This window comes from Eulemur rufifrons, chromosome 9 (assembly GCF_041146395.1).
Source record: "Eulemur rufifrons isolate Redbay chromosome 9, OSU_ERuf_1, whole genome shotgun sequence".
Classification (NCBI taxonomy): Eukaryota; Metazoa; Chordata; class Mammalia; order Primates; family Lemuridae; genus Eulemur; species Eulemur rufifrons.
This window is the reverse complement of record NC_090991.1, coordinates 8688521-8701425: the sequence shown is the minus strand read 5'-3', so window position 1 is coordinate 8701425 and position 12905 is coordinate 8688521. Positions and strand designations below refer to the sequence as shown.

General features: G+C 49.6%; 1 protein-coding gene across 2 annotated transcripts; it reads right to left on the bottom strand.

Moving 5' to 3' along the window:
• Window positions 1–11266: 11266 nt before the first annotated feature.
• TMEM95 (transmembrane protein 95) lies at window positions 11267–12663 on the bottom strand. Of its 2 annotated transcripts, none has more exons than XM_069483297.1 (7): window positions 12495–12663; window positions 12216–12272; window positions 11944–12024; window positions 11815–11839; window positions 11602–11717; window positions 11394–11481; window positions 11267–11300 (listed from the first exon to the last, which is right to left on the bottom strand). In XM_069483297.1, exons 1-7 carry the CDS (start codon window positions 12661–12663, stop codon window positions 11267–11269), a joined length of 570 nt encoding a protein of 189 aa, XP_069339398.1. The 2 variants fall into 2 exon arrangements, with proteins under 2 accessions (XP_069339398.1, XP_069339399.1); XM_069483298.1 differs by having other exon boundaries at window positions 11602–11682; window positions 11819–11839.
• Between the last annotated feature and the right edge of the window lie 242 nt (window positions 12664–12905).

The window sequence follows — 12905 nt, the reverse complement described above, 5'->3', positions numbered from 1 at the left end:
CAATTCCCTGGTAAGACTCCGTGAGGGTCAAAAACGCGACTGGCGGCCCCTTTCTCCTCCAGGCCTGATCGACCCCCAGAGCACAAGGACCCTGCCTTCCCCTGTCCTTTGCTCGCCTTCCTTCACACCGTCTTTCCAGCCTTCTCCGAAGAACTTTCCACTCCTTCCCAGGCTTCGCTCCTCTGTGTCCTGTCCCCCACGCCCTCTCTCCCCAAATCCTTCACCTCTCTCAACCAGGACCCCACCCCTTAAATAAATAAGCACCTGCTAGAGATAGCTTGCCCAGGCAGTGGGAATAGAAGGCTAAACAGGACATAGTCCCTGCCCTGGAGTAGGGGTGAGAGCTTCCTAGAACTTCCTAATTAATGAAGGAAAGCCAGGCAAGCCCAGGTACGTTGGCATGGGTCCAGGGCAGAGAGCTGTTGTTGCTGTTGGCACAGGAAGTCAGTCCCCAGCCGAGACAGAGCCTATGTTGACCGTGGGCAGCAACCCATGCCTCAGGGCCCTCCCCATCACTGACACTTCCTGGCCTCATTCCAGTATAACACGCTGACCCCAGGGCCCTGCACACTGCTACCTGGCCTGTGGCCACAGGGACACAGTCCAGGGCCTTGAAGAAGGCCCTGGGGAGGATCATTCCCTCACCCTTTTCCTCAGGGGTCCCAGAGAGGAAGCTGCCAGTCTGAGGACATCTGTTCTGCCTCCTGTCCCAAGGGTGGATGTATGAACATGCAGTTGCTGTCCCAGGGCTCTCTTGGAGAGAAAAGCCCTCCTCATCTTGATAAACACGTGGGATGTTCCAGCACTGATAGGAAAATCTTGGTAATGCGGTTCTTCATGTATTGTTTTCTTGCTAATTCTCTTGCCCTCCAACCATGCCAGCTCATCATACTGTAATTGCTCTCTCCACGTGGTTATCTCTGATACACACCTGTAGCGACACAAGGGAGGGACTAGGTGTGTCTTGCTGATCCCTGAATACGAAGTACCTAGGACCGTGTTGGTATATAATAGGCACAATGTGTTCTTGTTGTAAAGAAATCTGCTCAGTCTAATCATCATTCCTTTGTAGATGATCTGGCTTTACTCCCTGCTTTTAAGGTATCATTGACATTTTGTAGTTTTATTACAATGTGTCTAGATGTTGATTTCTTTCTATTTATTCTGCTTAATATGTTGTATTTCCTGTATCTGTGAATTCATGTCTTTCATCACTTTTGGAAAATTCTCAGCCAATACCTCTCTCAAATATTCTTTTTCCCCCATCCTCTGTGCTCTCTCGTTTGCCGACTCTGATTAGAAGTATGCCAGACCTTTTCATTCTGTCCTCCATGTCCGTTAACCCGTCTTCATATTTTTCATTCTTTGCGTCTTGGTAATACAATTCAGGTAATCTCTTCAGATCTATCTTCCAGTTTACCAATTCTCTCTTAGGTTATGTCTGATGTGCTGTCTAATCCATACACTGAGGGGTTTTTGTTGTTGTTATATTCATATGAACATCGTTCTACTTTCATTACAGTGCATTATTGAGCCATAATCTATATTCCATAATATGTACACATTTAACAGTACAGCTTGATAAATTTAAACAAATGTACACATCCATTAAGGTAGATAAGGGTCCAGAACTTCTATGATCCCAGGAAATTCCCTTGTGCCCATTTCTAGTCAATCTCATCCCTCAGAGGTGACTACTATTCTCATTTCTAAAAGCCATCGATCATTTTTGTCTGTTTTTACCTTCTTATAAATGGAGTCATACTGTTTCAATTTGGTTTTGGCTTATTTCACTCAGCATAAGATTTTTGAGATTTATCCATGATGGATTAGTAGTTATCCTTTATTGCAGGGTAGTATTCCATTATAGAAATATATTACTTTTTTTTTTTTTCTTTGAGACAGGCTCTCACTCTGTTGCCCAGGATAGAGTGCAGTGGCATCATCATAGCTGACTGCAACCACAGACTCATGGGCTCAAGTGATCTTCCTGCCTCAGCCTCCAGAGTAGCTGGGACTATAGGTGTGTATGACCATGCCCAGCTAATTTTTCTATTTTTTGTAAAGACTGAGTCTCCTGGGAGGCCAAGGCAGGAAGATTGCTTGAGCTCAGGAGTTTGAGAGCAGCCTGAGCAAGACTGAGACCCTTTCTCTACTAAAAATAGAAAAATTAGCCAGGTGTCAGGGCATGTGCCTTTAGTCCTAGCTACTCGGGAGGTTGAGGCAGGAGATTGCTTGAGCCCAGCAGTTTGAGGCTGCAGTGAGTTATGATGACACCACTGTACTCTATCCAGGGTGACAGAGTGAGACTCTGTCCCCCCCAAAAGAAAAATGGAAATTGAACCCCCCTCTTTACTCTCCCTGATTTAAAAAAAAAAAAAAAAGACTGAGTCTTGCTTCTTGCTCAGGCTGGTCTTGAACTCCTGGCCTCAAGCAATCCTCCCACCTCAGCCTCCCAAAATGCTAGGATTACAGGGTGTGAGCCACTATGCCTGGCCCTCTGGTCACTTTTTATAGTCTCTCCTCGCTTTCTCAGTTTTTTATTCCATATTTTCTTTGATATTTTATTCCTATTTTTGTTTCTTAGATTCCAAGTTTTAATATCCTTATAGATCTAAATTTGGAGTTGTTGTTTCTGCTGACTCTAACTCATGGTAAATTATTTCCTCGTGTGTCTATGATTGCGATTATGTTTTATTGACCTTGATCTGCAGGAATCCCAAGTGCCTAAATTTGAGATGTTTTACTCCAGAGAGTAAGTTCATTTGCTTCTGCCAGGAGCCAGAGATGGGAACCAGCATAAGACAGCTTTAGCATCTTTCAGGAGTTTCAGATTAATTCAGGAGTCTGAATTAAGCTTCCTCACCTTGCAGTGGGTTCACAAATTAGTATGCAATACCAGTACTGTCAGAAGCAGGTTCTCAGTGCATGTGCTATTAAATGAATGAGTCAATGAATGAATGATGAGTGAATGCAATAACTCCCATATAAGGGAGAATTAATTGAAAGGGCCTTGGGAATGCAAAGAAATGAGTGAATGTTCTGACTGGACAAAACCCTGAAGGAAGACTTCATGAGAGTGGTAGCATTTGATCTGAGCCCTGAAGGACAAATCATGTTGATAAGGCATTCCAGGCTTGAGGCATGGAGCAAACAATGTCCAAGTTCTTGGTGGGAAACACAATGGTTCTATGAGTTCCTCAGAAAAGAGCATGGGAAACATGATTTTCCTCTGAACACTTAGTGTCCTTACAGATCTGGGTGAACTAGAGGTCTCTGGGAGTCAAATGAACACATGAGGTAGGGACATAGGGAGATGTGAAGGCAGATGTAGCCAGAGAGGCAGAAGCCAGAGCAGGCTTCCATTCATCCCTCTAGCAAACTTCTACAGAGCTTCTACTCTTGGCCAGGTTCTGGGAACCCAGGTGAACAAGCAGACACAATCCCTGCCCTGGGGGAGCTTCATTCTACAGGATGTGCAGAACACAGCAAGGAGCTTGGCCCTTACCTGAGGGCTCTGGGAAGTGATCTTAGGCAGTGGAGTGACAGAATCAGCCTGCAGCAGTAAGAGTCTGGGAAAGGGGGAAAGAGAAGATGCAGGCAGCACAGTGAAGAGGCACTTACAGTTGGTTCAGGAAAGAGAGGCTGGCCCTGCGTAGCCCTTGCTTATGGAATGGTAAAAGGAAAAAAAAAAAGTTTTTCTGTACTCTTACGTCCCACTTCTGACACCAAATGTGTGGAGTTTTTTCCTCCCATGCTAAGCAATTCTCCACTTCTCCGCAGGCACCAACTGAATGTCCTACAATTCAATTCGATTCTAACACTAACTACCCAGAATTAGTGCAGACCTCACTGGTTAAAGATTCAGTCCCACAAACTGTCCCCCACTTCAGATGCCAATTGCAAGTCTGGGCTCCCGTCCATCTTACTGACCAGCTACAATTCAGTGGTTCTCATGATCCCTACCTCAGGTTCAATAATTTGCTAGAATGACTCACAAAACTCAGGGGAACATTTACTTACATTTACCAGTTTGTTCTGAAGGATATTTTTAATATAAAGGATACAAATGAGCAGCCAAATGGAAGAGATGCACAGGGCAAGGTATAAAGGAGGGGTGTGAAGCTTCCATGCTCTCTGTGGATGGTGACATCCAGCACCTCCATGTGTTCACCTCTCTGAACGCCATTGTTTAGGGTTTTTATGGTGATTGCATTATGCAGGCATGATTGATTAAATCACTGGCCTTTGGTGATTGAACTCAATCTCTAGCTTTTCTCCTCTCCCTGGAGGTTGGGGAGTGGGGTTGAAAGTTCCAACCCTCTGATCACATGGTTGGTTCCTCTGGCAACCAGCCCCCATCCTCCAGGAGTCACCTCATTAACATAAACTCAGGTATGGTTGAAAGGGGCTTATTATGAATAACAACAGATGCTCCTGGCACTGCTGTCACTCAGGAAATTCCAAGGGTTTTAGGAGCTCTGTGCCAGGAACTGGGAGGAAGACCAAATATATATTTCTTATTATATCACAACATCACAGATGGAGGGGAGGCTGAGGAGAGGGACACTACGGGTTGGACACCTGGCCTCAGTCCTCTACACTTTACACCAGGTCTCTACATCTTGCCCCAGCAGGAAACCAGAGGCAAAGGCTCAACCCCACTTTTGTTTTCAGCTTGGGAAAAAAATCTAGAGAATTAGAAGCCTTTTTATCCCTCCCCCTCTCCCTAGTTTCTTACGTTTGGAGTTAAGCTTCTCCCCTTCCCAAGTATGTCCTCAAAGGAGGGCGGGATGTGGGGGAGCACAGCCTGACCATCCTAACCACCCTTAGGGAGCACCTCCTCCAGGCTGGGATGGGGCATCCTGTTAATACTTAAACCTGGAAGCCCAGATGGGCACTGCCCCCTCCACTGCCCTGCCCTGTAGGCTCTGTGTCCCAGAAGGATGAGCGCATTCATAGCAGCAGGGCCAAGCCTCACCCCACAGAGAAGAGAGCCAGGAAGATAAGCAGAGAGGGCACCTGGCTGCCTCCCCACCGCCCACAGCCTTGGAGTGGGCTGAGATGGTGAAGCGGTGCCAGTTGAGTGAGGCCCATCCCTGTGCAGAAGCTTCTCCACTCCTTTCAGGAGCCACATTAGTGCCTCCTTGGCTTCTCCTTCTCTGCGCTGATCCTGAGCTCACTGAGCTTTCCCCCTCCTCCACATCAGCCTCTCAGTAGGGGCAAGTGCCTCAGGATTCTAGCTTGCTCTCCTCTGAGCCTTTGCATCGCTATTCCCTCTGCCTGGAAAAGTCTTCCTAACCTGACCTACTCTTGTGCCCCCTTGCTAATTTAAGAAGCCTATGCCTAACTGGTCAGGGCTCTTCCTCTGCACCCCAAGATCCCTGCACTTCCCTGTCATTGCACTCATCCCTCTGGTAGAATTTGCCAGTAACTCATCTCTGTCTCCCCTGCTAGACTCAAAGCTTCAGGCAAACAAGGACTTCATCTTGCCTGGGCATTACTCTGTCTCCCATATGCAGCCTAGCGCCTGACTCATGTGATGAGTGCTCAGTGACCTTTGTTGAACAAACGGATGAGCGACAGAGTCATCTGGATTGGGTGAAGCAAAGGACAGTTTTGAAGTCAAGAGCTCCTTTGCTGGAAGTGATGGGAATGGGAGTTTCCAGACCTCACTGATGAGCATTCTTCTTGTGAACTCATCCCTGCCCTGCTCCCAGTTTGGTACTCGCTGGCCACACATGATTGGCTCTTCCCAGATCCTTGGGTAAAACCCTCCTGTTCTGTCACCACTCTTCCATCTCCCAGGACCCTGAGGTCCCATCCTTTCCCATCCTTTGCCTGTGCCTCACTGGTTTTTACAGTCATCAGGCCACCCCCTTGTGTGTATCTGCTGTTTTGCTTCCCAAGTGTTCTTGCTCTTGTAGCCACCACACTCCTTCGGGTTCATGGTGGATCTGAGGGCCTTCACAGCACAGTAGCTTAGCCCTCAGCTCTGTAGTTCGAATTCCAGCTTTACCACTTAAAAAGACTGTGAATCTGAGTATGTTACTTCACACTTCTGTACCTCTGTTTCCTCATCTTCAAGATAATCAACCTTACGGGATTGTTGGAGAATTACCTGTGTCTGTGTGTGTGGTAGCCAGCCTCCAAAGTGGCTGCCCATGAAACTCCCCTCCTGGTGTTTGTACTGCTGTGTAGACCCTCCCCATGGTGACTAGGGCTTATGTGTGTAATCAATGGGATCATGCACAAAGGGTGGTGTGTGACTTCTGAGATAGGCCACAAAAGACAGTGTGGCTTCTGCCTTGCTCTCTTGGATCACTCCTTCTGGGGGAAGCCAACCACCGTGTCACAAGGACACTTAAGCAGCTCTACAGAGAGCTCCACATGTCAAGGAACAGAGGCCTCTTGCCAACAGCCAATACCAACTTGCCAGGCATGCAAGGGAGCCATCTTGGAAGCTTGTCCTCCGGCCCCAAACTGTAGATTTCTGCAGCTCTGACTGACATCTTGAATACAACCTCGTGAGAGACCCTGAGCCAAAACCACCCAGCAAAGCTGCTCCCGAACTTCTGATCCACAGAAACTGTGACATGATGCTTATTGCTTTGGGCCCTTGAGTTTTAGAAAAATTTATTACATGGCTATAGATAATATAGTGCATAAAATGTTTAGAATGGTGTCTGACATGTTGTCTTCGTCCGTGTTAGCCATCATTAACTCTGCTGGACAGGTAAGAGGACTGGGGCTCAGTCTGGTGAAGCACGCAGCTAGGAAGAGACAGGGCCAGCCATGTCACAAACCCTGGACATTCCATGCCAAGTCCTAGGCTCCTTTTTCTGCCTCACTGTTCAGTTATCTGTTGTTGAGGAATACAAATGACCATATTAGTTAGTATGCCCCTCGTCTTCCAGGAATCAGGAGTCAGGCATTCCAACATGACGCTGTGGGGATGGATTATCTCTGCTCCACAATGTATGGGGTCTTAGTTGGAAAATGAAAGTCTGGGGGTGACTGGGTGGCTAGGGCCTGCACTGTCATTCATATGTCTGGCAGGAGATGCTGGAATTTGGCTGGGACCCACCCATGTGGATTCTTCCTGAAGTCCGGGCCTCCTCATAGATGGTGACTGGGTTCCAGAGCAAGCGTCCCAAGACACACAAAGTGCAAGGTGCCAATTCCTTAAGGCCTGGGCCCAGAAAGTGGCACAGTGTCACTTCTGCCATTTTCTATTGGTCAGCCAGTCACAGAGCCCAGAACCAAGGGGAGGATACGTAGACCCTACATCTCTGTGGGAGACATGTCAAAGAATTTGGGAGCCATTTAAAAAATTGCCCACCCACAGCGGCCTCCCTTGGTTGCCAAGGGGCTTAGAAAAACCAGGCCTGCCCTGGCAGGACACGTTCCCGTGGGTTGTCCTTATGTGCACGGAAAGGAACACTAACTCCACCAGACTCCAGTCCCACATGCTTGCGAAGAGCTTACTAGGGCAGTGTATATCACGAGTTACAGAGAAGGGGCTAGAGTTGTCACAGACACATCCTAGTGTCTGCCATGTGCCAAGCACTCTGGAAACAAGGCTAACAAACCCTTAAGCGGTGGTTTTATAGGGCAGTACGTGCTCTAGAGGGAAGATGGGTAACGCACCACCAGGCCAGGCTTGGTGACTCACACCTGTAATCCTAGCACTCTGGGAGGTCAAGGTGGGAGGATTGCTTGAGGCCAGGAGTTCGAGACCAGCCTGAGCAAGAGCGAGAGCCCATCTCTACAAAAAGTAGAAAAATTAGCTGGGCACAGTGGCACATGTCTGTAGTTCCAACCACTCAGGAGGCTGAGGCAGGAGGATTGCTTGAGCCCAGGAATTTGATGTTGCAGTGAGCTATGACTATGCCACTGCACTCCAGCCTGGGTGACAAAGTGAGATCCTGTCCCTAAAAAAAAAAAAAAAGAAAGAAAGAAACACTACCACCTTGATGTAACAGGTGCCACAGTTGAGAGATGCCTTGAAAAGGGACACTCTTCTCCGCTCCAGGGGCTCAGAGAAGGATTTTCAGAAAAGGTCATGTCTGAGCCAAAGGAGAAGGGCCTCCTAGGTATAGGGACAAGCCTGGGCAAAGGCACGGAGACATGAGAAGACAGGAAGTGTTTGGGCAACTACAAGTTGGCTGTGGAGGGTGCGTTGTTGGGGTTGGCAGTGCTGAAGCAATAAATCTTCAGGGACACGTAGGGGGCCAGATTCCAAGAAGTGTTACAAAGGCAGATCACTTGGTTACTGATGAGAAGTGGGCATGTGGGCATTAGAGGAAGAGAAGAAGGAAGAGGATGTCCAGGACATGGTTGGTGCTGCCATTAAGCCTAGGAGAGGTCACAAGAGCAGGGTGGAATTGAGGAGGAAGGTGAGTTTGGACACACAGAGCTGGAGATGCCTGTAGGGCATTCAAGTGGACATTCCAGTTACATCTGTGTTTGGACAGCTTTGATCTGAGAAGCAGATAAGACAAGTGGCAGCTGCTGATGGAAAGCCTCGAACATCAGGGTAAATAGAGGCCAGGTCTATATTCTGCAGGCCAGAGAAGCTAGGGACGGCCTTTAAGCAAGAGGTTATAATGGCTAATACTTAATGAATACCCATAAAGCACAGTCCCAAGCATTTTGTATAAACCTATTTGGACTTCACAATAATTCTGTAAGGTAAGTACTACTGTATTTCATTGAATTTAAGATCTCATCAATTGTAATCCATACTATTATATTGTGCACTGCTAAGAAAAAAATACCATCAGTTAAGCCATGGCATGCCTTCAATTTAAGATGCAGTCTGACTTCAGAGATGTTAAAATGCAAAAACAAAAAAAAAAGGCCATAGAGCCAGTAAAATTCATTATTCACATTTAGAAGATGAAGAGGCAGAAGAGAGGTTAAATAACTTGCCCGTAGTCCAGTGAGAGACAAAGCCAGATTTGAAATCAGGCAGCCCAACTCCAAAGCCCCAGTTCTTAATCATCATTTGTTACTGGACAGGAGGCTGTGAGCAGTGTGGAGTTTTAGGAAGACCAGTGTGGCCACTGGGGGTGAAATGGGCACAAGGAGAGCAGGCAGAGTCACATGGTGCTCCTAGGAGGCTGGGGCCCCCGCTGTGAGAGGCTTCTGGGGTAGATGGGGGAGGGGCTATGGGCAGGAGGAGAGGACAGACGGGATAGGTCCTTCAAGAATGGACAGGACAGACTGAATTTTGGTTGTGAAACAAGCACGACTCCAAAACATTCAGCCTGGAAAGAGGGCACAACATGGGAGGGTACAAGGCAGCTACAGCAGCCCGGAGGAGAGCTGTGGTGCCTGGGCAGTCGGGAGGTGTGGCTTCTTATCCCATCTTGGGCAGTGAGACTGCCTGGCACCTGCTGGGCACTCACTAAGTCTTTGTTGAATGAATAAATGAACAAGTCTTGTCTGAGTAATCGCAGACAAGTTATGTGATCTCTAGGTCTCATTTTCTTCATACGTAAAATGAAGGGATGGAGCTGGGCTCGGTGGCTCACACCTGTAATCCTAGCACTTTGGGAGGCCAAGGCAGGAGGATGGCTTGACCTCAGGAGTTCAAGACCAGCCTAAGCAAGAGTGAGACTCTGTCTCTGCAAAAATAGAAAAATTAAGGCCAGGCGCAGTGGCTCACGCCTGTAATCCTAGCACTCTGGGAGGCCGAGGCAGGCGGATGGTTTGAGCTCAGGAGTTCGACACCAGCCCGAGCAAGAGCCAGACCCCGTCTCTACTAAAAATAGAAAGAAATTATATGGACAGCTAAAAATATATATAGAAAAATTAGCCAGGCATGGTGGCCCATGCCTGTAATCCCAGCTACTCGGGAGGCTGAGGCAGGAGGATCCCTTGAGCCCAAGAATTTGAAGTTGCAGTGAGCTATGATGATGCCATTGCACTCTAGCCTGGGTGACAGAGCAAGACCCTGTCTCAAAAAACAAAAAGCAAAAAATAAAAAAATTAAAAAAAAAAAAAGAAAAAAAGATGGGACTAGAATATATAAAACAAAATAAGAAAAAGAGATGAGATGCTCTCATGGAAGGGCTAGCAGTTCCTCTCCCCATCCCCAGGGCCTCTGTGGACACCCTTGGAACAGTGGTTCTAAGCCTGCTTGTGGGTTACACTAGCCAAACGCCCCATATGAGACCACTTAATTCAGAATCTCTGGAGGTGGGGCCCAAGCATGGGTACTTTTAAAGTGGCCCAGGGAACTCTCATGTACAGCTGGTTGTGAACCCTTGTCCTAGAGCCTCCAGGTACCCAGTTTGAAAACCGCTGGGCTAGATGACAGCTGGGATCCCTTCCAGGCCTAGGTGCTTGGACTGGGACTTGTGGCTGGGGTAACAGGCCTCTCTTTTCTGTCCTATGTCCCACTTCCCATTCCTGAACCCTAAACTCTTGATAGGCGGGGGACCATGTGGTTTCTCAAACCAGGATTTCTTAACCATGCGTTAACATTTTGGACAGGTTACTTCTTTGTTGTTGGGGACTTTACTGTGCATTGTAGGATATTGAGCAGAATCTCTGATCTCAACCTACTAGATGCCAGTAGCACATCCCCCCTTAGACAAAACAATCAAAAACATCTCCAGATGTTGCTAAATGTCTGGAGGGGTGCAAAATCACCCCATCTGAGAATCATTGTGCCACACTGAGAGTCTCCCATCCTCCCTCTGCCCTCCCCAGTTGCAAACAAAGGCCAGGCAGGGCTGGAGGCCAGAGATAGCAGGTTTAATTGGGTCCAGAGGGAAAGAGGCCTCCAAAAGGGGTCAGGGCTTCAAGATGTTAGCACAATGGAGGGAGAGCATGCCAGCGGACTGACTGATGTGGTCTCACTCCAGAGGGATGGAGTTTTCCAGAACAGGCATTCCCGGATTCCTAACCAGTCATAGGAGGGCCTGGAGTAGCTTCTGGGGCAGACAGCCCCCGCTTTCCGGGAACAGGCAGAGGGGGTATGGGAGTGGTGCTGTAGGGGATTCTTTCCTTCTGTAGCTATTTTCCTGGCATTGTTGATGGCCTGGTCTGATTGGTTGAGGGCTGAAGGGGAGGAACTTTCCAGCTGTGGGTGCCTGGGTTCCTGGCAGCCTTCTGATGCTGGGATTGTGGTGGGGATGTCTGGGTTTTAGGGTCTGGAAGACTGAGCCTTTTGGGCTGGGATTAAGGGGCTGGCTGGTTAGATGTTGTGGGTACACACCCCTTAGAGCTGGAGACTGGGAGGTTGTCAGCATCTTTACAAGTCACTTTTAGCTCGGAGGTGCCGGGACCTGAGGGAAGACAGAAGACGGGAGGCCTAAGAGGAGGGACGGAGGGAGGCCGGGGGTTGGAAGGCTGTTTCTCGCCCTCATCCCACAACTCACTCCACCAGGAGGCTCGGAACACCCAGAAGCAGGACGGCCCCAAAGACAGACAGGAGCAGAATCCTGGCTTCCCAAAGATCGTGACTTCCTGCAGGGACCCCGGGAGACAGCGAATAATCCTGGGGAATCACACCTACCGGCACTGGGGGAGCCTATGGGCTCAGGGATGGGGTGGGACGGGGGTGGGACGGGGGTGGGGACTAAGGACCTGGGAAGCAGCGCTTTCGGGGCCAGCAGGACGCCTCAGTGGCCGCGCAGGTAGAGCAGTTGTACAGGATGGTGCTGCCCCCTGCAGGAGACAGCCGGGGAGAGGGAAGCCCCGGCCTCCACCCTTCCAGGGCGCCCAGCTTCCTCCCCTCGCTGCCAGGCTCTCCTCAGGCACCCTGGGCCCCAGGTCCTCGCTACCCGTTTCCTTTTCTACTCACGGCAAGCGGGAGCACAGAGAGCTGGAATGAAAGACAACGAAGGGGTAGGAGTGGGTGAGCCACTGGCCCCTTTGTCTAAGATCCCAGGCACCCATGGACACCCTCCCCGTGTCCCGTGTCAGTACCTTCCCTGGTGTACTCGGGGAGCTTGGTCTTTTGAAGCCATTGCCAATATGCAGGGAGTGAGGAGAAAGCCTCTTTGATCTCTGGAGAAGCAGACAGCAGCTACACCGCCCTGGGCCTCACAGTGCCAGTTCGCCCACCCCTGTACCTGCCCCCTCCCCCACAGCCCTCCTGCCTCCCCTGCCCTCAGCCCTTCCCTGCCTCCCCAGCTCCTGCCTCCCAGCCCTCCTTTGTGTCCTCCCAGGCCCAGGTCATGCCTTCCCCTTGGCCTCACCCATGACCCTCAGGACTCTGTGAGTCTTCTCTGTGACTTTGTTCAGGGACACCTCATCTGTGGAGAGGGGCAAGGACCATTGATTCCCTCCCTAGCCCAGGAGGAGGTTTGGGGGTCTCTCCTGATCTTTCTGGGATCTGGAGCTCTCTCAGAGGGAGAGGCTCTTGTGTCCGGAGAAGGCTGTGAACCCCTGAGGGCACAGCTAGGAAGTCACAGGCTGTCCCCCTTGGAGAACGGGGCTGACTGTTGCTGGGCCTGTCCCTGGATGTCTGGTCTTACCTAAGGCAAAGGCCGAGAAGTCCGGGGCGACTTCACATGCCTTTTTCTGGGCCTTCATCTGGCTACAGAGCCTAACCAGGCGGCCTGACAAGTCGTGGGCCGGGAGGCGGCAGAAAACACAGGCCTTGGTGGCTGCCACGAAAACCCCACCTAGTGCCAGCAACCACATGAGGACCTTTAGGGGGAGGGGTGGGAGCTGGCTCCACCTGGGCTGGGAAGGCCTTAGAATGCTCTGTGACCCTGGCTCCAACCCTTTGCCTGGAGGTTCTAGAGTGTTCCAGAATAGTGTTCCAGAGTAATGCTACTGCTCCATCCTTGGCTGAGGTAAAGCTGGGGCCCAAGGAACTCCAGCTCCAGCCCCATTTCTTTCTTTTTTTTTTTTTTGGAGACAGAGTCTCACTCTGTTGCCCA

What these genes read in the sequence shown, in the direction of transcription:
- TMEM95 (XM_069483297.1), bottom strand. Translation starts at nt 12,663, where the DNA reads ATGTGGTTGCTGGCACTAGGTGGGGTTTTCGTGGCAGCCACCAAGGCC. An exon ending in TGTGCTCCCGCTTGCCGTGA is followed by an intron (nt 11,718 to 11,814) that starts GTAGAAAAGGAA and finishes GGAAGGGTGGAG; the next exon opens with GCCGGGGCTTCCCTCTCCCC. An exon ending in GTTCCGAGCCTCCTGGTGGA is followed by an intron (nt 11,301 to 11,393) that starts GTGAGTTGTGGG and finishes GTCTTCCCTCAG; the next exon opens with GTCCCGGCACCTCCGAGCTA.